Raw genomic sequence first — 26,514 nt, forward strand, 5'->3', positions numbered from 1 at the left:
CGTTCGTGCGTAAAAAGCGGTTCTGACGCGCGGCGCAGAGAGCGAGTGGGGGATCTTTGTTAAAACAAACTTGGGACCGGATGATACGGGCTGCAAGACAAAGGCTTACAGGCCATTGTAATTACATTAGAGCTGCTCCATGCCGGCCACACGTACAGGGTTAAGTGGAGCTGAAGGCGGCACGCAAATGTTCAAGGAGTTGTTTTCGCACAACAGCTTCCGGAGCCAAATGCTGCCCACAGGTTAAATGAGGCAGAGTAATCAAAACAGAACCACATGCACGGGATCCGGCGTTGTACAAGTCAACTATCCACTAGCTGCACTGAGTGTCAGTGCGCTGCAGAGGTAACTGTGCGGGGTTGTCCAGCCGAGCGTGCTCCTATCGGCGCCAAGTACGCGCAGCAGGTGACAGGGAGAGCCAGGCGGGTTCGTGCCGTTTCCCCACGATGCAGCCTGAGCGTCAGGAGACAGCTCATGTGTTGGGATGTATCTATGGGAACACATCGCTGCTCTCTCCCCGATTACCCCCGTCGTAATCAGCAGGCAGTCAATCATAATCTCAAGAGCAGAAGCAAATATCTGTTCAATTCGAAGCACATTGCGAGCGTGCAGGAAACACAACTGTAAACATGCACGACGAGCTCCGCGAGTGGAGAAAATTAAAAGTAAAATCAAGCTGCAGCTCTTTGAACTGTAGGGAAACTCTGCAGCAGCCACTGTACAAAGTTAATTGGGCATCAAGAGACCAATTGCAAACCACAGGCTCCCGGCGACACGCAGAAAGTGGGACAAATAACATGTTTGTGTTGTGGAGGTGCTGCTCCACCACAGGGACACATGTACTCTGCTTTTTGTACATTTGATTGTCAGGTAGTCCTGCTTACCCAAATAGAAGCACCTGAAATAGGATTTAAAACGTGATGGGCATAAACATAAGTATATTAGCAGAATTTATAGTTATGTTTAATCCAAAGTATTGAGCGTAAACGCATATACAGTATGTTTTCCACTTGCCATGACATATTATATATATATACATATTCCTTATACCACAGCCCAGCCCACAGTTTTGTTTATAAAAAGATGCTTATCAACAAAACCTTCATTATCATATCATGTAACAATGTTGCCCAAAGATTTATCACTGCATCTGTTCAGTCCAACTACATATTAATTTGAATGCACTTCCCTCTTGAAGACACCTGGTGGTTTGGTGTATATGTTCTGGATTACAATTATAGCCACAGATATTAATTATACATAGGAATAAAAATAATGAATGCTTAAATGGTACTAAATGTACTTATTATGTCACAACATCACGTTGGATACAGTTATATATTTCTGTAAGTTTTATGTATGAAAACATGGTTATTCATTTACCTATCTTGACTATTATATAACTGTGTTTTCTATACTGCTAAGATGCACCACTGCACCTGAACAGTCCAAGCACCTGTTCACTTGGATGCAATTCCCTCTTTAAGCCACCCGATGGTGCTAAAGTAAACGGTATGAATTACAATTACAGCCAGAGATAATATAAAGAAAAAAAAAGATGAATCCTCAAATCTTACCGATAGATTCCTGATACGACAGGTTACAGTTTGATATAGTTTTATATCCAGTAATTTCTCAGTAAATGTATAAAAACATTATTAATCATGAATAAAATCTGAAGGATATCATATATCATTATTGCCTGTGCTACAAAGATGCACCACTGCACCTGTTCAATCCAACTACAAACTCCTTTGGAAGTAATTCGCTCTTAACACCACCCGATGGTAACCATCGGGTGGTGTTCAAGGAAAAAAAAATAATGAATGTTCAAATGTCACTGACTTATCCCTATACCCCAGAATATGGTTTGATACAGTTAAGCTTCTGTGATTTTTTAAAAGGTTTTATGAAAACATGGCTAAACATCAAAAGTACCTTCATTATTATATCTTAAAACAGTTTTGCCTATGAACTGCAAAGATGCATCACTGCACATGCACAGTCCAACTATATGCAGTACTTTGGATGCAGTTCCCTCTTGAAGTCACCTGATGGTGCCATAGAATGTGGTGTGGATTACAATTATAGCCACAGATTAAAATTTACAGGAGATATTGATTGAATTTGTAAATATTGACCAAATGCACAAATTGCAGTCATGATTCAGTCAATCAATCTAAGAAATGAATGCAGAAAACTCTGAGAGTGAAGTGTAGTAGATGACACGTGTAGCAGAGCACACACAACATAATCACAATATGTACAACATGAGAAAAGACAATGTCTAACATACATTAACAAGGGTATCAATGTTGTGTATGCTTTTAAAGTAAATAAATTAAGTGTTTATATAAAAATAAAATGACAATTGGAATGATGCCGGTAGTGGAAGGTTTGTCAGTAATAGTATGTGGGCAGGCATATTGAGCAAAGTGGTTGTTGTTTTAGAAGGTGCTACATTAAAAATGTTATTCCAGCAGATACGGCTGAAGAAACTCAAATCATATGGATGTGATTTTATTCTATGATCTGCTCCCTGTGTCCAGGTGGATTTTCTCCCACACTCCAGAGACATACAGGTTAAATGGGGTCCTAATGTGTTTTCAGGGGATTTCAGATTACACAATTAAAAATCTTTTGTTCACATGATTGCTCGTTGGTTGTGTGTCACTGTCTACGCAGTTAATGTATCTTTATATGGAAATGTATTATAATTGTTTAGGGGCTTTGAACAAAGTAGAAGAAGACTTGAGTCACTTCTGGGATTTGGAGCTCTCACTATGACGCAGACATGTTCTCTCTTTGGACTAATCTGTGGAGCTGTATGAACACGTGTTCTGTGGTGATGGTGACTGATGTTGAATGCACTTATTGAGGCGACAGCTTAATGATATGAAATGTAATGTAAAGCTCAATGATGCTGTTCATGGAGTGATATGCTGTGCCTGTGTTCTTCCAGTAGAGGGCAGTGTCACAACATAACGAGTCATAGCCACACATCAACATCACACACAAACACACATCTGAGAAATAAGTAAAACTCTGAACACAATGTTTGTTGAAATCTTGGACAGAATTTAGTGAATCCTGCTCTGTAACTGTCTCTGTGTGTGTTGCATTAGATTAAAATGAATTACACAAAGGTACTGATCAGATGTGGAGTCACAGTGTTGGAACATCGCTCTCCTGCCTTTTGTCAAAGTCTTCAGTGACCAGCAGTGATCACAATATCAATCATTCGCTCTATCATTTTCACATCTGGAGAGTCAGTGATATTTAAGGCAGATCCACTGATTGGATGCTGATCATGTGCATCCTCTTAAGATTAGTTGGATGAAAAAGCTTGTATTGCATAGATACAAGAAAGTCAATTCTGTTTCCTTACAGTCTCAACACCAGTTTCATGAAAAAAAAAAGAAGGAAAGAAAAATTAAATTAAATTAAATGAATAAAAAAATAATAATAATACATTTTAAAAGAACCTGCGCGCGCAATTCCTGCGCAATGGGCTTCTGCGCAGGATGTGCGCACGCAGTTTTTTTAATTTAATTTTTTTTTTTTATATATTTAATTTGAATTGGTTATGATTCATTTTTGTTTTTAAATTTACATATTATTATATATTGTGCAATTTTGATGATGGTGATGGTGTGACGCTAATATATTGTTTTACATTGCATGTGTCACATCATGATAATTCCGTCTCTTGTGCCGCCCTCTCGGCATTTTTCGCCCTAGGCAACCACCTATGTCGCCTGTACCAGGAGCCGCCCCTGATGACAAAGGATCATATATGATTACAGTTGTTAATAGGACGTGATGGCACATTTTATACTTTATTCTTGTAAGGACAAAATTGCTTTGCAGTTGTCCGAGCTTGACAAAGTTTGGAAAACCTCTTAGCAGACATGTGTCATAGTCTTGTAAGTGAAAATATGTCTTCACCTTAAATGTAATCTATACTATGGGGACTTTTTTTGTCCCCATAAGGAAGACAAGTCCCCATAATGACTGTGAAAGCAAATTTAGGTCCCCACAATGTGAGTAATACCTGGACAACACACATGTGTAACAGATGATGGTATGAGGGACATCAACATGTTCACTTCCAGCTATGGACAATGGTCTTAGATTAAACTGTATTTGAAGACATTCAATCAGGTCTCTATTTAAAAAATGTGTCTTCTATGTATGTAGCTGAATGCCAAAGTTGCTCTCTCAGCTTATCTCCCTCCAGGGTCATATCTGTACTGGAAGTATTTCAGTCATTTTTGAAATGGAGGGAAATGTTGACACACACATTTTGTAAAAAAGTATTTTCTGTTTCTGAAAAATACACCTACATGCACAATGGCAGGCTAGGCTTGGTCAATATTGTATAAACATTTTCAAAATAATTCAAGTGAAATGACCAGGGCTGATGACACACAGAATAGAAAACATGTCAATATGTCCCAAACCTTTTCAGACGCTAATCATCCTCATGGCGTCTGCTGTAGATATTGGTTTCTCTGTGTTTGCACATTGTCCCTGAGAGAGTGTGTTTTCACTCTCTGGTTACTGTGAGGAACTCTGTTGATTCAGGGTCGTGCTGACTAATCTCAAAGGCGACCCACAACAGTTGTAGCTGCTCTTCATTTTGTTAGGACTGAGCTTATTTCCCCCTTATCTCTGCTCAGATTGAAGACTTACATATAGATCTGTAGATCCGTCAGTAGAATATTGAACACAACATTGGCTGTGGGTCGTAATTATTCATGTTTTTCAGTGCAAGTGTTAAAGAGGAGCACTGACATGTATACACTGAAAGTGTTGAAGCCTGTGTTTTACATCTGATTTTCAATCAAGTGTACTGGTAGAATGAGGCGAGTCACTTAATCTCACAATAGAAGCCTGGTGGATTAAGTAGGACTATCAATGAGTAGTGCATAGTGACTCAGCAACGTGAATTATGAAATAAATTTAAAAAGGAACATTTAAAGTTCAAACACATAGATCAAATACACAGGAACAAGTTACTTTGCCTTCTTTGGGCCAAATGACTATGACAGAGACAACAGAAGATGACAAAAAAACAGGGTGTGATTTTAAATGTAATAACTGAATTAATTATACTTTATTTGACAGTACAAAACAAGGTCATACAGTCAGGAACACCACAGTACAGCAGCAAAGGCATACAATTTTGGACATAATTAACCCTTTCGGTTTGTTACATGTAGCACGAGGTGAGACCGAGTCACTGCTGACCCGTTTGAAAAGGGTTCCAACAGAAAGAGCTCCTATGGATTCTCCATGTATCCTCACCAAGGCCCTTAAGGCTAATATCAACTTCACAGTAAACAAAGCAGTAATAATATATATTATATACAATGGTCTGAAACAACTTTCCTATTGAAGTGAACAGGAAAGTGGTCTCAGATATATATAATCTCAGATCATATATTCTATATAATATATGTGATCTTGTTGGTCTTGTTACAGAATATCATTCAATACAATACAATACAAGGCCCTCTACATTACATTTACTTACACAGATTTACTGTATAACTTAAATTACTTCATATGGTACATGACACACTATTTATTTGCAGTTTAATAAAAAGCAGCGTTTTAAACAGTCTTGAGATTCGGAGTGAGATTCTGTAAACAGTGTAAATTAAAGCTTCTGGCAGAAGAAATCACCTGAAACTGAGGAGAAATTGTGACGAATAACAACGTGGCAAATTATAGATTTTCTTTTTTTCTTCTCTCAGTGAGTTAGTGATAAATATTTGGAGTTTTCGTTCTGCTATCACCACCGGACAGCTGTTAAAAATTATTTAAATCTCAGTATTTCCATTTTAGAAATGTTGAAATTTCTGAATGATAAACAGTTTAAAATCTAGAATTGTATGTAATTTACAAAATTCTAATTTAAAAGGAATATTACAAAACAAATCAACAATGGATCGTGTCAGATTGTTTTTCAGATATTTACGTTACTACTGATTGATCGAAGTCTGTTGTGCTGATATAATAAAAGTGAGACAGCTCAGGTTTTATCTTATGCAAATCTTTTGGTCCGTTGATATAGCAGCCGTTCTGTCCTGTAAGTTGTTCGTATGTAAACAATGTAAACATCATAACAGTCTTTTAAAAGTCAATAACTTATTACATGAATTCAGTGAAACCTGTGACATTTATCACATAACCGACTGCTACGTTCTTGTATTACACTAATAATAAAAAAAACTGTGTACTGCTAATGTCATTAGCAACTAAAATAAATAAATAATAATAATAATAATTAACATATATTTAAAAAAATTATTATTTCCATGAATTTCTATGCATTTAGAAAAAACTAATCATCATATTGTTGTGTCTAGCATCTCAAACTCCTTATCCCTGTTACGTTCATTATATTGTTATCTACGTGCAAAGTGAAGAAAAGTTACACAGTATGATTTTTTGACTATAGGATTTTTTGTATTTATGGATAAAGAACACTATTTTCTATGGGTTTGTTTTTTTTCGGCACTTTTAAACATCTCCCACCCCTATAGCCACAATCATGGTAGATTTAAATGGCTATTTCTCTCTTATTCTTTGCTCCCCAGGCCTTTGCTGTGCAGGCATTCATCCACCCAATGTCCATACCCTCATTTTCTGTCTCTCTCACTCTTTCACTTTCTCCATCGCTATCTCTCTCTCTCTCTCTCTCTGTAGCACTTAGACCACCAACCAGTGTTTCAGCTGTGGGAGAAATTGAGATATGTCTATTAGTTAAAACAAGTCGGTATGGTTGAATTTGATTGATAAGGAATATTAATATGCACATTTATGAATGCATGCATTGATGTGACATTTATGTGCATGATCACAGTAAAGTCAACACTTACAGTGAACTGCCGAACCTCCCCGTTGGCGACCAAATGGTGCTCCGTCTCTGGGGTGATGGCATAAGCCAGTCTCTGTTCCAACAGCGGGAGAGAAGGACATTTAGAGCATCTGCCGTAGCAGAACACTGCAATTTATCTTTACTGAGAGGGCTCCATCATAACAAAGCAAACTGAAGATGAAAGATAAACATTTATATGACTTATCTCAACTCATTTTTGGGGCAAGACTCAGACTTACATTGCAAAACTTTCCAGGCAGCGTGCAGAGTTTGTAGATGGCGTAGAGCGGCACCATGGTCATTGACGACATGGCCAGACACCAGCCCACCGTGTTGGCCCACTGAGGGAATTCGTAGCTGCCGTAGTTTGGAGGGTTGAACGTGGCGAAGCTCACCACCACCATAAACTATGGGAGAAGATGGTATCAATGTAAAAGACTTGAAAATCCATCTATCAGATGTCACACGAGGATGAAAGATGTGTTAATATTCCTGTGGTCAAGCGGTTAAATTGATACGTGCAGGGTGCGGTGGAGCATGGGCCGGATACTGAGCCCTGTATTCATTCAAACCACCTTTTTGCCGAATTTAGGACTGTTTATTGTGGATGAGGAGTGTTGTTCTTTATGTATCTTGGGAGCTACAGGTGAGAGAAGTATAGGTATAGGCCATGGAAGTTAATGTACCAGGCACAACCTGCTGGTGGAGAATCTCTCCAGAGGGGTGGAAGCATTTGAGCAGTGCTAAGGAAAAGGAGGAGGTTTTGAGGGAAAAACCTAAAGCAGGTGTACTTGACCTGAATGAGAAGCTGGACTGTCAGACACAGTGTAAAAGTGATAAAATCTGCATGGAAAACGTAGCGTATGAGCAGATTTGTGAGGATACGTATTGATTCAACCCATTGTTTCTTTCTATTTCATTTCCCCCTTGTAAGGTTTCACAATGTTTGACTCACCAGGAGGAAGCAGGGACTGACAAACTTCCAGCACAGCCTCCAGTACAGGCCTGGTCGCTGGCCAATCATCTCCTCGATGTCGTCGCTGAAACGATCCACTCCTGAAACACATTCACAGCAGGTTAATATATATATATTATATTACACGTGGCCATTGTATGCCACAGTGGACACAGATACTTATTAAAATACAATTCATAAACTAACAATTCATAAACTAACATTTGGAGAAATTAAAGTCACTCTGCAGAGCCAACTGTATTAAGCTTCTGCACATATATATTGTTTTACAACATCACCATTTTCCTTCTCTCAGGAAACTAGCACTACATTTCCTCTTCCTGCCCACAAGGCATCTCTCACTGCAGGGGAACAGATCCAGACTGACGACCAGGTACTCAGCGCAGCTAAACCTTCTCATGTAGTGGACAGCTTAAGTAGGAGGGAAATACCACAGTGGCCAGGGGTTAGGTTCCCTGTCAGCAGTTAAGGGGAAGTGGGGAAAATGGCCCTGTGAAGCCTCAGGCGTGATTTATTTGGCTTGCCAAGGTCGCGACCCACCACAGCGGTCCGGTACGCTGACCTCCACTGCCTGGAGCCTGGTTAGTTTTTAGCCCTTTATGGATCTGACCACAGGCAGGTTCAGGAGGCATGAGACAAGGAATCTGATACAGAAGTTCAGGTTGAATGTTTTCCCCAACCTTTAAGATTATTTTTATTGTACTTTATGCACATTTTCAAATGTTTTCATCAGTTTCTCTGCTGGAGGTGAAAAACAGGGAAATACATGCAGAGATAAATACTTATTAGAAAAGATGTGAGTCTTCAGTCATTAGCTTTCAAAACCTAGGAGACTATAGGAAAGCATGGTTGACGTAATGACAAATGGATGTTAAATTCAGCATCAGCAGAATCTGAACATCTGCAGAGAAATTTAATTTGGAGTCGCCCCCCCAGTTGCCACCCACAACAGTCTAAAATCCAAGTAATAGACAGTCAACTCCTGTCCATGATAACTGGGAAAAGGCCATTCCCTTGGCTGCAGCTTCTTTGTGTGGCCCCTTGCAGCTTGGGCCACTTAACGTTACTGACCTCTTACCACCATCACGGCCACAGTGCATGACGTGTACCCAAACAAGACATGCACAGAAACCTGGCCGGAGACTGAAGAGGCCAAAGTCATTAGTGGGAATCAGGCCTTGTAGCTGAGGTATCCTTTTGTCTAATAGAAGTATGTGGCACTGAGGCACAGAGGCACAGAACATCTATAGACCAACTGATTTCTCATCAAGCTCCTAATACAGCATCAGCTTTTCCGGCCATGAAAACATGAACCATCTGTTTCCCTCCTCTTTTCACATGTCCATCTCTCTCACCGTAGAACCACGCGATGCCGATGGCTTCAATAAGCACTCCAAAGAGAATTGATGTTCCGGCTGCAAAGTGGTCCAGCAGAGTGAACACATACATCCCACCCTGCAAGAGGGACACAGAGGGAAGATTACAGTAAAACAAATACTCATTATTCAGGTCACAGCATTTAAACACACCCGGCCACTTTTAATTATTGGGACGGTGTTACAACCAGAGTCGGTAGAAATAATAAAATGCATGAAGTGAACAAATAATGAACAACGACTGAACAAACAAGACGATAGCAGACTCCTGGGTTGGATACTTACATTTGTTACACAGAAGAGGGATATGAGGAAGGTGGAGGAGACGATGAAGAGGGTGAAAAGCTCTCTGTGCTTATGGAGGCATTTGAATTCATCAATCAGCCCAGTGATCACCGACTCCATCCCACCCATCTACAACAAGACACACAGTCAGAGGAAAACACAAAGTCAGGGAGAAATAAGCTGCTTAGTCACATTAGATATCCCTATTTATTGCGTAGTTGGAGCTACAAGAAACATCAACTTGTTATGTGTGTGTGTGTGTGTGTGTGTGTGTGTGTGTGTGTGTGTGTGTGTGTGTGTGTGTGTGTGTGTGTGTGTGTGTGTGTGTGTGTGTGTGTGTGTGTGTGTGTGTGTGTGTGTGTGTGTGTGTCTGTGGGCAGGGCAAACACTCACAGCACTGTCAATACCCAGCGTCAGCAACATGATGAAGAAGATAACCGCCCACACTGATGACCCAGGTAATGTAGCAATGGCTTCTGGGTAAATGACAAACACCAACCCAGCACCTAAAGAACAAGAAATTCAACATGAAAAGAAAGTTAAGAGTTATAGTAATAGAGAACATAAACACAATTCAGTGAAATAAGGAATATTTTTGGTGGCATTCAAATCCAGTAATTAAGTTCCGTGTGGGTTTCCTTCATTGATTACAGAGCTGGAATCTAAAAGCAGCCCATGGTAAATATTGCTGACACTCATAATTAACAAATGCACATAATACTGTACACGTAAAATGTATTCTACTGATATCGACTATTCCTCTGTGAGATGCTTGTCTAACTTCTACTCTCTTCTTTCCCACAGCATAAAACTGATATGTGTCCAAAAGCTACAAAATGAGCGAGCCATGATAAATGAATTGAAGCTCTCATCACTTGACTTGGCCCCGTACATCCCCAAATAAATATAAGCAAGCTGGCATGGTTTCATCTTTTCAAAAGATCTTTTTCTCAGCATGTATTTACATTTTCTACAACACAAATACAAGCACCACAATAGAGACACAGACGTATAACACCACACCATCTCTGGCAACTTTGTCCAGGGCCACGTTGTGTTTAAAGGACATGTAGCCGAGGAAGGAGAAGACCACAAAGCCGGAGAAGAAGCTGGTTAAAGAGTTGATGGAGGTGGTGATGATGGCGTCTCTGGATCAATAACATCAAATAAAATGGGGGAAAAAAAGAAAACATTCATTGGTCAGTCATTAGTCAGCACACAGTCAATACCAACACATACACAAGAGAATCTCGGGGGTGGGTCAAGGCCGATCTCTTGGCTTCCACATGAGATTTACGCTGATAGGTTTAATCAGTCTGGGTGGCAGAACAATCTGGAGAACCTGGAAGGATTTTATGGATTATTATGACAGTCAGTAAGTCAGTGTCTTATCCTGTGTAATACCAGCAACCTGTCATCCTGCCTTTTAAAATAGAGTGTTGCTTCATGAATGTTTCACTTTGGGTCCCTAGATAAAAGGGTCCTGGGGGGTCCCTTCATTGAACCAAACCAAAGTCCATGCTCTTCACACACATTAATAACAGTAAGGTCGTAAAGTTTAAGCTCGGAACACCCACCATCATCGCAGACACATCACAGGCGAACATTTAGATGTTCACAAACCAAAGCGTTAGGCAGAAAGTTAGTGGCATGGAGTCTCATTAGGATGTTTACGACCATGGTGTCGTTGCAGTTTCCTGTACATGGTCAAACTTGGAGTTGAAGGGGTTTCCTATACAACTGCGGTTGCTTTAGACAGATGTAACCAGCTGTTCTTGGGGGCTTCTTCTCATCTCTATGCCGCAAACAATTGTCTGCTTTTCCTCCCCTATACTGCAACACCCCTGTCTAGTCTCCTGCAATTGTAGAATTGACCAGGATCTGTGTTTATTACCAGGTAGGTTTACACATACAAGAAATTTGCTGAGGCGTGTTTGTGCAAGCAAAAATATAAAAATATAAATATAGGAAACTTTATGGAGAATAGAAAAAAAGAAATGTTAAATATGAATGATAGATATTTACAATATGATATATGTACAGTATGATCGTTAAAGTGCACGGAGAGTTCAAGTTAACGTTAAAAGCTGCCATCAACCCCTCCACTGGCTTGAGGTGAATCCAGAGGAAGATCCCCTGCTGTGTTCACACATCGACTTCTCCTGGATTTCTACTGACATTATACAAGGAGGTGGTCAGGCAGATAAAGTCTGTGGAAACTGCGAAGCGTCTCACTCTGACATTTGCATTCCTACCTGCACCTCCTCTGGAGGAAATACGGAGGAACTTTGGAGTCCAGTGAATGTCTGAATGCAGCTCAAGTAAATATAGAAAATTGAAAAATGTACAAAAAAGTGTCCCATGATAAAATGAGCTTAAGGAGAAATCCTCGAGGTGGAAGCTGTCATGTGTCACATATCAGAAACATTTTTTAAAAAGGCAAAAAAGGAGATAAAAGCCTCCTGTGGGATGCGGATGATTTTCAAAGGGTGCGACAGTTTTGAACGGTGTTACGGCAGCATGCTGTCAAAGACATAGCGTGGCTTCAAGGAGCTTCAAAGGTTATTGTAATTCACCTGCTTATGCCGTGTGTGTGTGCGTGTGTGTGTGTGTAGAGGCCAGTGCCCGTCCTCCACCCTGCCACTGCACCACCCCCCCATGCGTCTTTACCTGTAACAGTTGTTGCTGAATTTGTTGTAGCTGGAAAAGGCAATTAGCACACCAAACCCCACTCCCAGCGAGAAACAGATCTGTGTCGCTGCCTCGATCCAGACCTGGGGAGCGACAGAACAAGCACACTTGTGTGAAGCGGCAAACAAAAGGCACAGGAGAGGAAAAAAGCCATTATTAGGGATAATTGCAGGAAACTCATTCAACGGCAGTAGATGAAAGACGCTTGTGAATACAGGGGGTAATTTTGCAAATTACTGCTCCATGCATCTATCTAATCTAATTCTCCAATTGCTGCGGTGCATCTCTCCATCCATCTCCTTCTTTCTTGTCTCTCTTTGTCCATAACGGAGTCCTGCATGCTTACTTGTTGAGCTCCTTAATGCCTGCTATTAAGGTAAATAAGATATTGTGATGTTATAGTGGGTGTCACAGATAAGGAAAATATTAGAAACCAGTTATGGCAACAGTTTCCTCACGTTGGTTTGTCCTCTTGAGGGAATCCCTCTCTAAATGGTACTTGTCATTGTAAACCAGTGTTTATATTCATTTCAGTATCATCACTCAGATGTCATGAATTAAACCCACAGTTGATTGAACTGATTTCCACTATTGCAAATTAGGATTTGTCACTACTACCAATTTTCTTAATAAAATAGCTGTTGTTACTAGTGCGTGGGCACAGATCATGATACAAGTGATAATATTAGATAATGAATATATATATATATAAAAATGTGCCTCTCAGCCTCAGTTTCCGCCTCCCCTCATAGCACTTCTTCTTCTTCTTCTTCCTCTGCCCCACCACCACTCTCACCTCACCTGTTCCCCCGCCCCCCCTCTCACCTTGGCGTCGCAGAGCTTCAGGAAGTCCACGGAGAGGTAGGCCTTAATGCCATCGATGGCTCCAGGCAGGGTGACTCCGCGGAGCAGCAGCACAGTCAGGACCACATAGGGCATGGTAGCTGTGATCCACACAACCTGAGAGGGTTGCACACGTTACACACACACACATACATATGACTCCAGCACAAAAGGAAATAAGGCCGTTCACACGCACACACATATTCAGAAGCAAGTTCTTCTTTAAGAATGCTTTTATTCTGTATACACATATACTATACAGTGGTGTTAGTGACAGCATTTCCTTATCACATATTACCTCAAAGTAAGTCCATAGCTTAAAGTCACTTAATGATTTTATAGTTCTTCTATGGGCTACTATGTCACATCCTACCTTGCCAGATGTCTTGACTCCCTTCCAAAGACTGAAATAGAGCAGAACAATCACAACAGCAAGACAGCAAGTCAACTGCCAGCGTGGACGACCCAGGTCATCGATGCCTCTACTGTCCTGGATGTGGAGCACGCCTCGACTATGAAAAAGGAATATTCTGGTTAATAACTACTACATAGTCCAACATTTGGACACACAGTCTGGAGGTCTTATGTTTAGCATAAATAAAGAATAAATACGACTGAGAAGAACTACACACTGTACCCCATGCCAACATCTAGCCTCACAACCTGAAGTTACCTGCTGTAAGACAAGCGCCTCCAGTAGGAAAGTGTCAGAGCAACAGTCACTAATCTAATTGCAAAGGAATCGTCTTGGAACAAGATTCATGTGTTCTGGCCACAGCTTGAGATTTACATAAATTTAAACGGTAGCCACCCTCAACACTGGAACTAAAGTGCTGTCTAACCCAGGTGCACTTTGAGTCCCGCCTCAGAGGCATTAGAACTTGCATTGAATTAAGGGATTCTAGATAAATAAAGAATTCATATGTCTAGGTTCCAGCAAAAGCCAATGTCTTTATAGTGAACCCAGCAGATGATATATTTAAGTCATCTGGATCAGGCATAAAACTGGAATCAAAATCAATATCTTGAGAGTTCTTCAGTGACAAGGAAAATTGCCCGAGCAATAAAAGGCAACAGATTTGAAAGTGCACATCTATAAATGTATCCAATTTGTCACCTGAAAGACTGTAAAGTCAGTGAACATTTTTGACGCCTTGACTCAGATAATTTCAGAGGTGATCTGGATAAGATCAGCCGATGATAGAGACGTCTGCAGGTGGTTCTGTGCAAATAGCACACTGCCGTTTCAACGAGCAGGGATGAGATGCCTAAACTGTCACAACAGACCAGCCCCTCACTTGTTGGAAAAAGAGACACCTGGTCACAGGGAGGAAAGCGGCGAGAAGCTAAATCCAGCCAAACGCCAGTTCCATTTTGAGCAAAGTACATAATTTACAAATATTTTATTGTACATTTAATATGATGTTTGAGGACAGTAATTACAGTAACCTCAGCTATTGTGTAGATTTAGAGATTGTACTTTTCCCTGTGGACTTTACAGTACAGTTAAGACAGGGTTCAGCTAAGTCATCGTAAAAAGTGCTTCTTATTGCAGTTTCCATATTTGCATGTAGACTAAAAGAAGTAGACTGGGAAGTTACAGTTTCAAGCTTCTGAAGTTTTGGACCAACTCACTCGAAGTACTCCTGAGCAGGAGTGGCCTTGTAAATGTCGTTGATTGAACTGTTGTCGGCCCAGTCCGAGCAGTTGGGACTGTTCCAGCTGTTGTTGCAGTGGACCCAGGGTAGGTCGCCAGTGAACGAGGAGAAGAGGTAAAACAGCGCCCAGGAGATGATGACGTTATAGTAGAAGCCAACGTAGAGGGAAATGAGGATCACTGTGAAGCCGACGCCTGTCAGGGGCCACACAAATGAATCAGATATTAGACAGGGGCATTTCAAAGGAATCTCAACAAATCGTGAAACAAATAGTTTTCTGCCTTTATCCTTTTTGAGGTTTTCGTCACCCTATAGGAGAAGGTTAAGGACACCACACCTTGTACAGATCTTTAAACCCTTTGAGGCAAACTGTTATTTGTGAATAGGAGTAATATAAATACTATTTGATTTGATTTGTCTTTCCATGGTTGATTTCCATGGCTGCTCAAATTCAAGTGTTGTTAAGTAAAGTGCATTTACTCAAGTACTGTACTTGAGGGAATACTCCTAAGTAAGTCAATTGCTTTGAGACTTTATACTTCATCACAGCATTCCTACCACTGCATTTATTCATCTGCTATAATAACATGTTACAGCAGAGAAGGGTAGAAGGAATACCTTTGCAGAGGTGGGATGTAAAAGGTACATGTACTTAGTTACTGATTATACGTATATACACTTTTCATGTATCTGTACTTAAATTTAGTAGATTCATTTTCTGGTATTTTTCTACCCCACTACATTTTTACAAATGACCAGGAAATCATTCATTGTCCAAACGTTGACTACACAGTCCCCTTTCCACACTTTCCTGCAACAAACACCTTTAAGCATATCATGCAAGATAAAGTTAACCAAATTGTATCCAAACCCTTGATAGTATTAGTCATAATCTTAGATATTCTTCTGTATTCGTCATGTGGTCTTGTACAGTTCAAACTTAATCACGGCTGGGCTGAGCAGTGACTACATGCTGACAGATCCCTGGACAGAGCACACACAGTACAGTAGTCTATGACACACCAGCAAGTTTGCCTTTTCATGCTTTAATTATCAGCACATCTACCCTTTCTATAAACCTGAAACTATGTCCAATCTTGTAAGGCTGAATTTAATCGTTAGCCTTTGCTAAGAGGCTTGACCGCGACTGTGTCTTATTGGTTCCTTTGTAATTTGGATGTGGTATTTGTCCAGGCAACGATGCCTCTTATTAGCACCACATGTGGCCCGGCTATCTCTCCGTCTCTCTCCGTCAACCCTCCTCAGCCCTTTTCTCCAGATGCATTGATCCTGAGAGGAAACCAGCTTGTTGATCAGAATAATTACTGTCGATATGGGCATGTGTACGTGTGTGTTTGAATAATTACTGTTATCCCCCCGCTGAGAGACAGGGAGAGTGTGAAGCGTGTGATTAGAACGTCAACGTACTCAGTGTGGTCCCTGAGAGACGGCACATGTTCACACACAGGAGGATGAGAGACACACACACACACACACAGAGACACACATGTACACACTGTGGGCCACCTTCAGACCAGAAAGGACATAATCAACAAAAAGCATTTGTACGGATTCATACTGTGAAGCAACAGATGGTTTGCTCCTAATAACAGGGTTTTATGATGCATCTCTAAATTCATGGAAATGTGTTAAATATGGATTTAAGTGAATGCACACAAGTCACATCTTGCAACACCAAGAAAACTTTTTTCATTATATTTTCATCCAGTGACTTTGCTGAGAAGAGTGGATTGGTCTTTATGTGCGATTCTCCTGCGTGCGCCTGGATGACATTCTCCGCTTTGCTTATCGATGTGTTGAAAAGTACCCGCAGAGAGTGTCTTTGACAGACGGCTTTGGACGAACAGGACTCGAGTCTAAAAGCCCAATTTTCATTTGCTTTCCATCTGAGTGCCAACAGAACCTGATGTTTTCCGGGGAGGATAAACAATGCCTGTCGCCACTCAACACGGAGACGAGCGGACAAAAGAGAATGGCATGTGGACGGGCAGGCATGTGGGCAGACAAGCAGACAGACCCGACACATGGATATTAAAGGAAGTATATTATCATACGGACAGAGGAGCAGGCAGGCTGATGGACGGATGGAGAGAATGCAAGTGGTGCTGCGGTGGACGGATTCAAAATACATGTAAGGGGACTCCTCTAAGAAAATGTTGCAGGTGTTCATCCTTTAGTGTGTGGGCACTGTTTGTATGTATGATTATGTCTCATGTGACTTGTCACTTCCTACCTTTAAATATAGGACAGATCTTCCACACCCCTGCTGCCCCTTCTCTGTTGTACTGTCCCAGAGCCAGCTCCATGTAGAAGAGGGGCATGCCTGCTATCACCATGAAGAACATGTACGGCACCAGGAATGCACCTACAAAAACACACACACAAACAAACACATAAAATTCAAATACTACAGTGGCAAATTTTTCTTTACAAGGGCCCATAGAGGGTCCACAATTTACACAGAGGGGCCAAATATATGTCCAACATTCATGCACAATTCCTGATTCAGAGAGGTTAACATTTAGGTTGTTCCTTATTGGCTGTTATCTCTAACGTCGGGCAAAGACACACATCATTGAGTATATTTTGAAAATTGTTCAAAAAAGCTGGATCATCATAAAGAAGACCAATGACAGGACAGGGGCACTTCAGGGGCCAATCAGATGGGGCCGGTGCCCCTCTGGGCCCGCCCCTCTATCCACCCATGATGCAAACATACTTTAATTAAAACATAAAGATAATCAGATGGAAAAATAATATGGTTTTGCAACAAAATAGCTAAATTACACCAAGTAATAAAAAATTCGATCAAGATTTAATATGATTTGAAATTTCCAGCCAGACTTTTGATTTAGTTTTTGGTCCTAATTATGCAAAATGTGACTATAGATTGAGACGATTGTTTCAAATGAAACCCAGGAATATTGTCCGTATACAGACATCATGTTGGATTCGGGGTCGCTCAGTGTCCCCGTGGAAGGCTGTCACCATCGGTCACAGCCACAGTATCATTTCCAGCTCTTAAACACAATGAGAGCTCTATGTTAAACAGCCATAATTAGCGGCCCTGACTGTTAGAGCTAATCTATTCAGAGCAGCTGTGGTGGTTTTTCCTCTATTTTGATCCCTGTAAAGGGTTTAGACATATCACAAATGGCGAATATCAAACACAAGGGCCTGAAGCCCTCATGCAAACCTACACACCTGTACATGCAAGTGCAAACGTGTGTCATCCTCGATTAATCCATCTTATTTCCTCTGTCTTTTTTATTTTCAAAATAACCCTGCACATAACTCCACCACCTCCTCTGCTTCCTTTCTCCTGGACTCTCTCTGTGTCACAGACTAATCGACTATTTAGACCCTTCGGCTAGCTTCCTCCCCTCAACTCCTTTCCTTCATCTCACCTCCTCCGTTCTTGTAGCAGAGGTAGGGGAATCTCCAGACGTTGGCGAGGTCCACAGCAAATCCAATGACCGACAGGAGGAAATCGATTTTCTTCCCCCAGGTCTCCCTCTCCTCCTCCCCACTGGGGTTGGTCTGAGACGGAGTGGGCGCCACTAAGGTGGTCGAGGTGACCTGGACCCCGTTCTGCTCCTTTACAAGGATCAGCTCCACCTGCAGGGTCGGACACAACGTAGAATTGATCAGAGATTTGTATTGTATACTGTCATTCTAATCTTGTACTAATGTTTATCGTACATCATTTTGGAACAAGCCTGGAATGACAGCACTACAGACAGGTAACATTCACATGTAGAAGCACATACATGGAGGATATTTCAATCTCACTCTCATTTCATTATTTCCCTCGTCACCTCTTGCAGGTGACAAGATTTTATAATGATGTCCTCCACGCTATACGTACATTTTGATGTCAGAAAATCAGCTGGAAAGATCAATTTTAACTTTCAGAAAATTTGGATTTAAATACCTTTATGATTCTTCTCCGCACCCGACACTTTTTAAATCAAGCTCAAACTGAAAAATGCACTAAATTAGGAGAATTGCCTCCTGCAGTGATTCAATGAGGTTTTCACAATCAGGCTGATTTGCATGCCATTAATCCACATTAATGTGTCGTATCTGCACTGACCTCTTTGGGGCCCATGGTGTTGGAGGGGGCTATTTCTGGGGCTACAACCGAGGCCATGAGGCCGACAGCGACTCTCTCCGTCAGCAGTGAGGGATGCACAGCCTTCAGCAGAGCGATGCCGGTGGTTGTGGGAGAGGAAGCAGCTGAATGTGAGGAATGAAAGAGAAAACACAGAAAGGGGAACTTTATCATTCCCTTTTTGGTCAATGAGACTGTTAAAAAAATGGGAAAACTCAACAGTGCAGCAAGAATTCAACAATAATGTTTTGAAATAAGAACACTCTTTTAATCATGGAATTATATGAAAAATCAAATTCGTACATTGAAGTTTCCAGCTTTCAGTTGTAAGAGGAAAAAGAAGACAGGGTGATGGGAACTGGGATAAGGGTAAACTGGGGGGTGGGGGTGGGGGGTCTCTACAAGGCCACCACAGCGTGCTCATTTCATTTCACACTTGTTGATCGCCATTTTGCTCACAGATTTGTCCCAGTGTCTGCAATCCGCAAACCCAACCACAACATGCTTTCAGTTAAAAATGTTATTCTTTAAAAGGACATTTAAACAATCCAGGTTTATGCATCCAATACAAGAAAGTGATTTTTGGCAGATCATAATTAATGGAATAGATATTGTGCATTATTTGCAATAGTTGTCATGGTTTTTCATATATTCACACAGTGAATTTTTATGTTGAAAACTAATTCAATGCTTTAGGGAACATGTGAACATTTCAGCGTTAAACATGGCAACAACTTAATTTCTCATGCAATCACATTTTGTTTTAAACCTTTTTTAACTAAATGTTTTAAAATTCAATTACAAATTCTGTACATTTTTGAAATTTTAACAAATAACATTGCAGTCTGCATCGTAATTCTGTTTTATTGGACATAGTATTATAAGTCATATATACAATAAAAAAATATAAATAAATGTATTTCCAGAAATGTAACACTCACCTTTCAAAAATGACAGACACTCCTCTGTGTTTGAAGTGATTTAATTCCAGTTGTGCTGGCGTTCGTCCGTGTGCTGCAAACCGATGCTGACCATATTTACGGAGAGCGTCCTTGGAGAAGTTAGACTCAGATTTAAGGCAAAGACGTTGGTTAAAGAAAAACAAATGATAAGACAAATGCAGTGAGAGACAGAATCGCAGTATGAGGAGAAGAAGACAGAAAAAAAAAGATAGAGAGGGACTGGTAATTCTACGATGAGTTGTAGAAAAGCCCTCCCACCCTCTTTGGCTCCAGTGACAGACACACAGAGCCCGGAGTACCCTGTGGTCTGGTGTGGAGATCTGTCTGCGGGACCACTCTTCAAATATGAGAAACAATCAACAACACCCCCCCCCCTCTCACATCACCATCACTCTCCTCCCTCCCTTTTCCCCTCCTTACCCGAGCTTCTTGTGCTCCTGCTCCTCTCTCTCTCTCTCCTATATCGTTGCATTTTTACTGGATGACTCGTCTTTCTGTGTGATTAAAATAAACACAAAATAAATAAATGAAATTTAAAAAATAAATCAAACATACATTGATTTCCACAGAGGTCTTTATGCCCCTGTAATAGTTGTTTTCTTCCTATAGGGTCACCTTCATCTTCTCCATCATCCACCTGATCCAGATGTGTTATTATAAGATGAACTGAATAACATGTTAAGCATACAGTGGTTCTTTCTTGGTCTGAGGATATGACTACGGTTGCTTAAAGTTAGTTGACATGTTATAGCTCTATCATCATTACTGGGTTGTGGATTCATATTCATAAAATTCAATTCAGTGGAGGCTGCTGACAACTTATGATGTGCAAATGCACCGGATGATGCTTTTATATAATACCTGTAGATTAAGTGTCTCAAGATTTAAAATGTTTGGAAATAGAAGAGTTAAAAAATGGTCACTATGGAGAAATACTTGGTGTCTCTTCGTCTCTTAGACATTATTCTAATTTGTTGCCCTTCACAAATCATTTTTCTCACCCTCTTAAAATTATAATCCCCAAATCAATGAGGGCTTTCAACATTGATCAATAAAGATTTGTCTGAAAAACAAAGGAAGGTTACATAATGTCTTCAGCCGCAAATGGTGCAAGAAAAGAACAGTCATTGTAAGATCTTGGATACTTGGTTTGACATGTTAAAGATTGTAGGATAACATTTTAAATGTAATAATAAATAAGCAGCACCTTTGTTAAGTTATTGACATTAAAAAAATACATAAGGTATTATTGTGTAAGAGTAAAGAAACAAGTATCATCAGGATTGTGTGATATTCTCAGTCGCATGTGATCTGACAACACAATGAACGCGACTATCAAATTCTGGTTCAAATTATGCTGAATCCTGATTGGTTTACGGTTTTCCAACTAAAACACCTGAAACTATTAGGAAAAGCACAAGGGGGAGGGAATCAGTATAAACTCATGGAAATCAATTTAGTAAGACCTCAAAAACAGACACAAGTTGTGAAAAAGAGTTTTAAGCAACCTTTGTGTGGATATAAAATCTATTTTCATCTGATATTATTATTTAAAAACAGTTTTCCTTTCTCTGTTCCTCTCTTCCTCCTCCTCCTCCTCCTCAATAGACCCCGATGACCCACCTACCCACCCTGTCAATTGTCAGAAATATCATTAGCTGTAAATGTCCAACAGGCCTAAACACAATCAGCCCTGACACCCAGACCTCTCCCATTTCAAGCTCAACCAAAACAGGGCCAGGGCATCAAATAACCCAATCAGCCCGCTCCCCACGGACAGATTTATGACTGTCGCGTCCAGAACGACGGCTTATGGTTTGCAAGCCAATCATTGTGATCAATCGGGCCACTAATCCCCTACACTAACACTGCCGCTGCTGCAGTGCACACACCTATGAAGTGCAATCATCCATCAAGCCTCAGGCCTCCCAACAGAAATCGTTGGGTCAATGCAAGCCGTGCTGGATGCACGGGCAACAATGAGGTGAACATTATCGAGTGTCTTGTTGTCATAAACGCAACAGCTGAGACCCAGAGAGAGGAAGAGGAGGAGGAGGGAGGGGAGATGGGTGCAGAAGGGGAAAGGGGTTGAAGGGAGAAATGCAAGAAACGACGGCCAAAAATAACCAATAAAATGTAAATAAATGTGGAATATGAGAATAAATGTGGAACCACACACTTGACTTAAACTTGTCTTGCTTCGTCACGTGCGCAGTGTTCTTTTACTTCCGTGGGGAGGGACGGGAAAAATGACACAATAGAGGAATGAGGACAAATTCTTTGCATATTAAGTAATGCCCATGACCAATGAGTCCAGACAATTGAGAATTTGCCCCCAAAACAGAAAGCACCATCTTACCTGCTGAGCAACACAGTGGGGAATCTTCATGAAATCTGTCATCAACAAGTTAAAAAAATGTCATGTATAATAAAACCTGCAAGAGACAGTTCATGGTTAAAAGCAAACACTTAAATAAAAAGTTTACAGTAAGTTATTTACACATGTTACACACTAGGAAATGTTTTTAATCTTTACACTTTACAAACTGAATCAGTAGCTATAGCTATATAAATGACGTACTGGCCCTTTAATTAGGGCTCGAGCACTGACAGAGCAGGACCCTATATTGTTTATGTTCAAATTATTTGATTGGTGCTAAAAGTCCTTGTATTGGTGTTTTTCTAGTCAGTCAACCACACAGTTATGAGTTTGAATCCCTCAAACATGCTGACATGTTTTCTCTGTCTGTATGAATACAGATGCATCTTATGAATCACGTGACTATATTCAAACGCATGTAATATAGAGTGTCATGGCTGACTTCCGGTCCGGTGACCTCACACTCCTTTGATCTTGTTTTTTTTTTGTTATTTGAAAAACGTATATAAGCACACAAATGCGATTTTCTCTCATTGCCGTGGCAGATCACTTCAGAGAGAGACGCGCAGAGAGGAACTCAGCATTTGAACTTCATTTCGCTAGTATTTTAACTATTATCTGCAAGGATGAAGGAGCTGAGACCAGTGGATTACCAGATTCAAGAGAGGACGGAGGACATGACCTACAGCACTTTGGACTGTGACTGTATGATGGACATTTTGGAGGCATACCTTTTCAAATCTTCTCTTCCACCCAATGAGAATTCTGCTGAGGGGTTTGACCATATCTATGGATGTGACCCCCTGCAGCCACCGACAGAGGGTGACATGCCCCACGGAGCAGCGCCGTTCGGCCTGCAGGAGCTAGTCCTGTCTGCACCTGGATTTAATGTTGCTCCGATCGACTTTCCTCCTCTTCCTGCCTTTTATGTCGCGGCTGACGAAGGGTTCCACCACCAGCGGCCTCACACAGACTGTGCCATTCCTTACGGAGCAGCGCCGTTCGGCCTGCATCAGCCAGACCTGCCAGCACCCGGACCGGATCCTCCCGGGTACCAGCCAGCAACTGCCCTGGAGCCGAGCTACATGCAGCCGGCAGCTCCGTGCCGCCGCAGACAGGTAAGGTCTTCACTGGTTACAGATCGGTTCATAACAACTTTGTCAACACTTACGGGAAAAGATTATTCATATTCACTTATTCCCGATCAGTCCCTGGATATTTAACTCAATCCCGTGTCACCGCTAAATTGTTCCCCTGGGATTAGTTGTTCACCGGCAAGCTAGTAGAGAGCCACACATGTGGTGTTTTCTTCATTAAAAAGGATTCAAACATTACGAAACTAATTGTAATCTCTTAGTTTGATATTGTTTCAATGTATTATGGTAACTTTTATTTCATAACAACCTTAAAATAAAGTCGCTAGCATGCTAGCGTTAGCACGCTGGAGTTAGCACCCTAGCGATCTTTTTTCTGCATTGATAATCCCGTATTTTCACTGAATTTCATGTCGACCCCCCCCCCCCTTGACGACCCACGATGCACTTGTTTTAACCATAGACTTTTAACCCGCGTTTAGCAGCGAGTCGGCTGAGCCTTTCAAACAACAATGCATTCTGACAGGGTTGCCTAGCAACCTGAAACTGTGCGCTTTTTTTGAATTTAAATTTGAAAAAATGCGGAGCATCCAAGCTTTTCAAGTTCAAACGTCATAGATTCACCTGCAGTGGCATATATGTTATAAGGATAATATATGTTTTTCACTTTAGTGATTGAAAGCAATTTAATTGGTTGACTGAAGACTTCAACAATGTTACTTTAGGGGTGGGGGGGAAATGGGATTGGGCCTAACAGCAGTGATCCTGACTGAGATCTGGGATATATCACAGAGCAACCAACAGATTATCAGTCTTTGTGCTGTCATTGTTGGGATGAGAGTATTAGCATCAGGACAGGGATTATTAATCTGGGTTAAGTATAAGTAAAGTTAGTATGTACAGTCTGTGTTTTTAGACCACGGCAGCTCATTCAAGCAGTAACCAAAACTTTGTGTTTGTGTCTCCAGGTTGAAAGTGAGCCAGGAAAGCCTTACATCAAGAAGCCTCCAAATGCGTTTATGATTTTTCGGACGCAACAGAGGCCAGCAGTTGTGGAGGAGCTGAAAATCAAGGATTGTGCCGCTATAAATAAAGTTATCGGACAGAGGGTAAGTGTCTTTGCTGTGTATGTTTGAAACTCTTGGTGTCACACAAACCTCACCAGAGTTTGATAAAAGATTTAAAAGCTTTTTGCCATTGAGCACTGTCCAAGACAACACGTCTAAAATGCTGAACAGTTTTGTATATACGGTCACATGACTAGTGAGCAAATCTAAATTTGAAAAGAGCATTTCCATAATTTTATGTCACAAACAAACGGTGGGTGGTTCCATTGCAGAGCCTACACCTGTTCATGTGTATCTGTGTGTACTTATGCTTGTGTTGTTGTGTGTCCACAGTGGAAGTCACTGCCAAAAGAGGAGCAGGCTAAGTACTATGGCTATGCAGATAAGGAGAGGCAGCTCCACTCTCAGCTCTTCCCCGAGTGGTCAGCCAGGGACAATTACGTATGTACTGTGCACTATGCTCACATACAAGTTATCATTTTACACTCATGATGCAATACGGTCACTGCAGGTGATATCACACGTGTCTAACATGTTTGTCTTTGTGTACAGGGCATAAAGAGGAAGAGGATAAGGAGGAAGGGTGTCCTATGATGAGATGAGACGAGTACTCGGACAATGTGCTGAAGCTCCTGAGGGAGGAGTACGGCTCGGATGCTGCTACGGTCGACCAGAGAATCAGCTAATGAGCTGGTGATAGACGTGATTGAATCTCTGAAGACCTTAAGATGTGTTACTTTCATACCTTCTGTCCACTGTGTGGACCTTTTTTAATAAATACTAAAAATGAAATGATTTCCTGTAGTGTCATTCTGATCAAATGTCATTAAGTACAAAATCAACTTTTCAAATTTCTCTCTTGACTTTGACGTAGTAGAAAACAAATCAATGCAAGAAAGAAAATATCTATAAAATCTCCATCAGGTGTCATAGTGAAAAGTTACTTTCAGTCCTATGGAACTGCATTTACACCCGATTTCAGGTCCAAACGGCTGCCTTGAAACAGTTGCATCGATCCTACAAACCACAATCATGAACATGCATACTTACACTAGACATCAGGCGATGACTCAAAGTCTGGGATTCATGAATGTTCCTGCTAAGTAATGTGAAAATCATCCAGCGCCTGCTGAGGAATTGGATCAGTGACCAGCTGACGGCCCTTGAGGACAAGTCAAAGGACCACTGACTTTGTAAGGATCCGTCCTCTGGCTCCCAGGAATGTTTGTATACAAATATCACAACAAGCAGTTTTTGAGATATTCGGCTCTGGACTGTCGAGGCCAAGAGAAGAGACAGGGGGAGTATTTCTAGTCATTCATCAGAAAAGCAACCAAATCACAGCACCCTTTCAGAAAGAAATAAAACTAAACCTCGAGTTAAAGAAAACTTTGATTATAGCAATTAGTCAATTTACCAATTAAAAGTCAAAGATACATTTCTTTTGCCTAATAGTTAATTCCACTTATATGGATGACATGAATTTCTTGGTAATACAATTTTCTTGAATTTGCATTACAGCTGTCTGAAAAGTGTCTTGTATAAATCATAAGTTACCTCAGGGACTGAATGATCATGCACCTTTCTCCCTCACGAGGGCGCCATTTATGCAATAAGCTGGCACATGAGGAAAGAAATTTAGTTACTACTTAGTGTGAGGTTTATTTTAGTGCTTCATTTTCTTGTACTGTTGTGGTGAGACTCCTCATACAAAACTTGCTCATCTACACACTCTAGCTCTACATCATGCAACTACACACACATTATAAACCACCATTAGGACAGTGACACAACTTGTGCGTTAATTTTTCTTTTTTTAATTCAATCCAAGAGTCACATTTACAAGTTATATCATAGCAGTCCTGAACAGACACATTCAAAGTAGCTTGCAGTAATGACTCTTCATCATCAAAATGCATTAATAAAATAAAACCTGTAGAGTATAGAAAAAGACAGGAAGTAAAGCCACAGAGAAAAGATGAGTTCAGTTTCTCGGTCCGCACACAGAGAGCCATCAGAAAGACACCATCGCTCGGTCAGAGTACACAAGTCTTTCGTCTTAGGCTCACTGCAGGACAAACTGTGGTGAGCAGGCAGCAGTAGCATAAATACAAGTTTATCTCTCGCAGGTTTACATTTTCCTCAGCAAGTAGAAAAC

The 26,514-nt window shown here is 40.9% G+C and overlaps 1 protein-coding gene across 1 annotated transcript; it reads right to left on the bottom strand.

Moving 5' to 3' along the window:
* Window positions 1-6,720: 6,720 nt before the first annotated feature.
* Window positions 6,721-18,916, bottom strand: slc6a3 (solute carrier family 6 member 3). Its single transcript, XM_061081444.1, has 15 exons — window positions 18,836-18,916; window positions 18,147-18,357; window positions 16,973-17,104; window positions 14,696-14,912; window positions 13,434-13,572; window positions 13,043-13,177; window positions 12,197-12,300; window positions 10,550-10,674; window positions 9,920-10,032; window positions 9,527-9,655; window positions 9,221-9,320; window positions 7,845-7,945; window positions 7,129-7,296; window positions 6,891-6,962; window positions 6,721-6,744 (listed from the first exon to the last, which is right to left on the bottom strand). Exons 1-15 carry the CDS (start codon window positions 18,890-18,892, stop codon window positions 6,721-6,723), a joined length of 1,827 nt encoding a protein of 608 aa, XP_060937427.1. The 5' UTR covers window positions 18,893-18,916.
* Between the last annotated feature and the right edge of the window lie 7,598 nt (window positions 18,917-26,514).

This window comes from Limanda limanda, chromosome 11 (genome assembly GCF_963576545.1).
Source record: "Limanda limanda chromosome 11, fLimLim1.1, whole genome shotgun sequence".
NCBI classification, from domain to species: domain Eukaryota; kingdom Metazoa; phylum Chordata; class Actinopteri; order Pleuronectiformes; family Pleuronectidae; genus Limanda; species Limanda limanda.

Excerpts from the sequence above, each read along its gene's own strand:
- slc6a3 (XM_061081444.1), bottom strand. The coding sequence starts at position 18,892 with ATGGCCTCGGTTGTAGCCCCAGAAATAGCCCCCTCCAACACCATGGGC. Across the intron at positions 17,105-18,146 it reads CTGCTACAAGAACGGAGGAG|GTGCATTCCTGGTGCCGTAC; the intron begins GTGAGATGAAGG and ends GTGTTTTTGTAG. Across the intron at positions 14,913-16,972 it reads GATCTGTCCTATATTTAAAG|GCGTCGGCTTCACAGTGATC; the intron begins GTAGGAAGTGAC and ends GGCCCCTGACAG.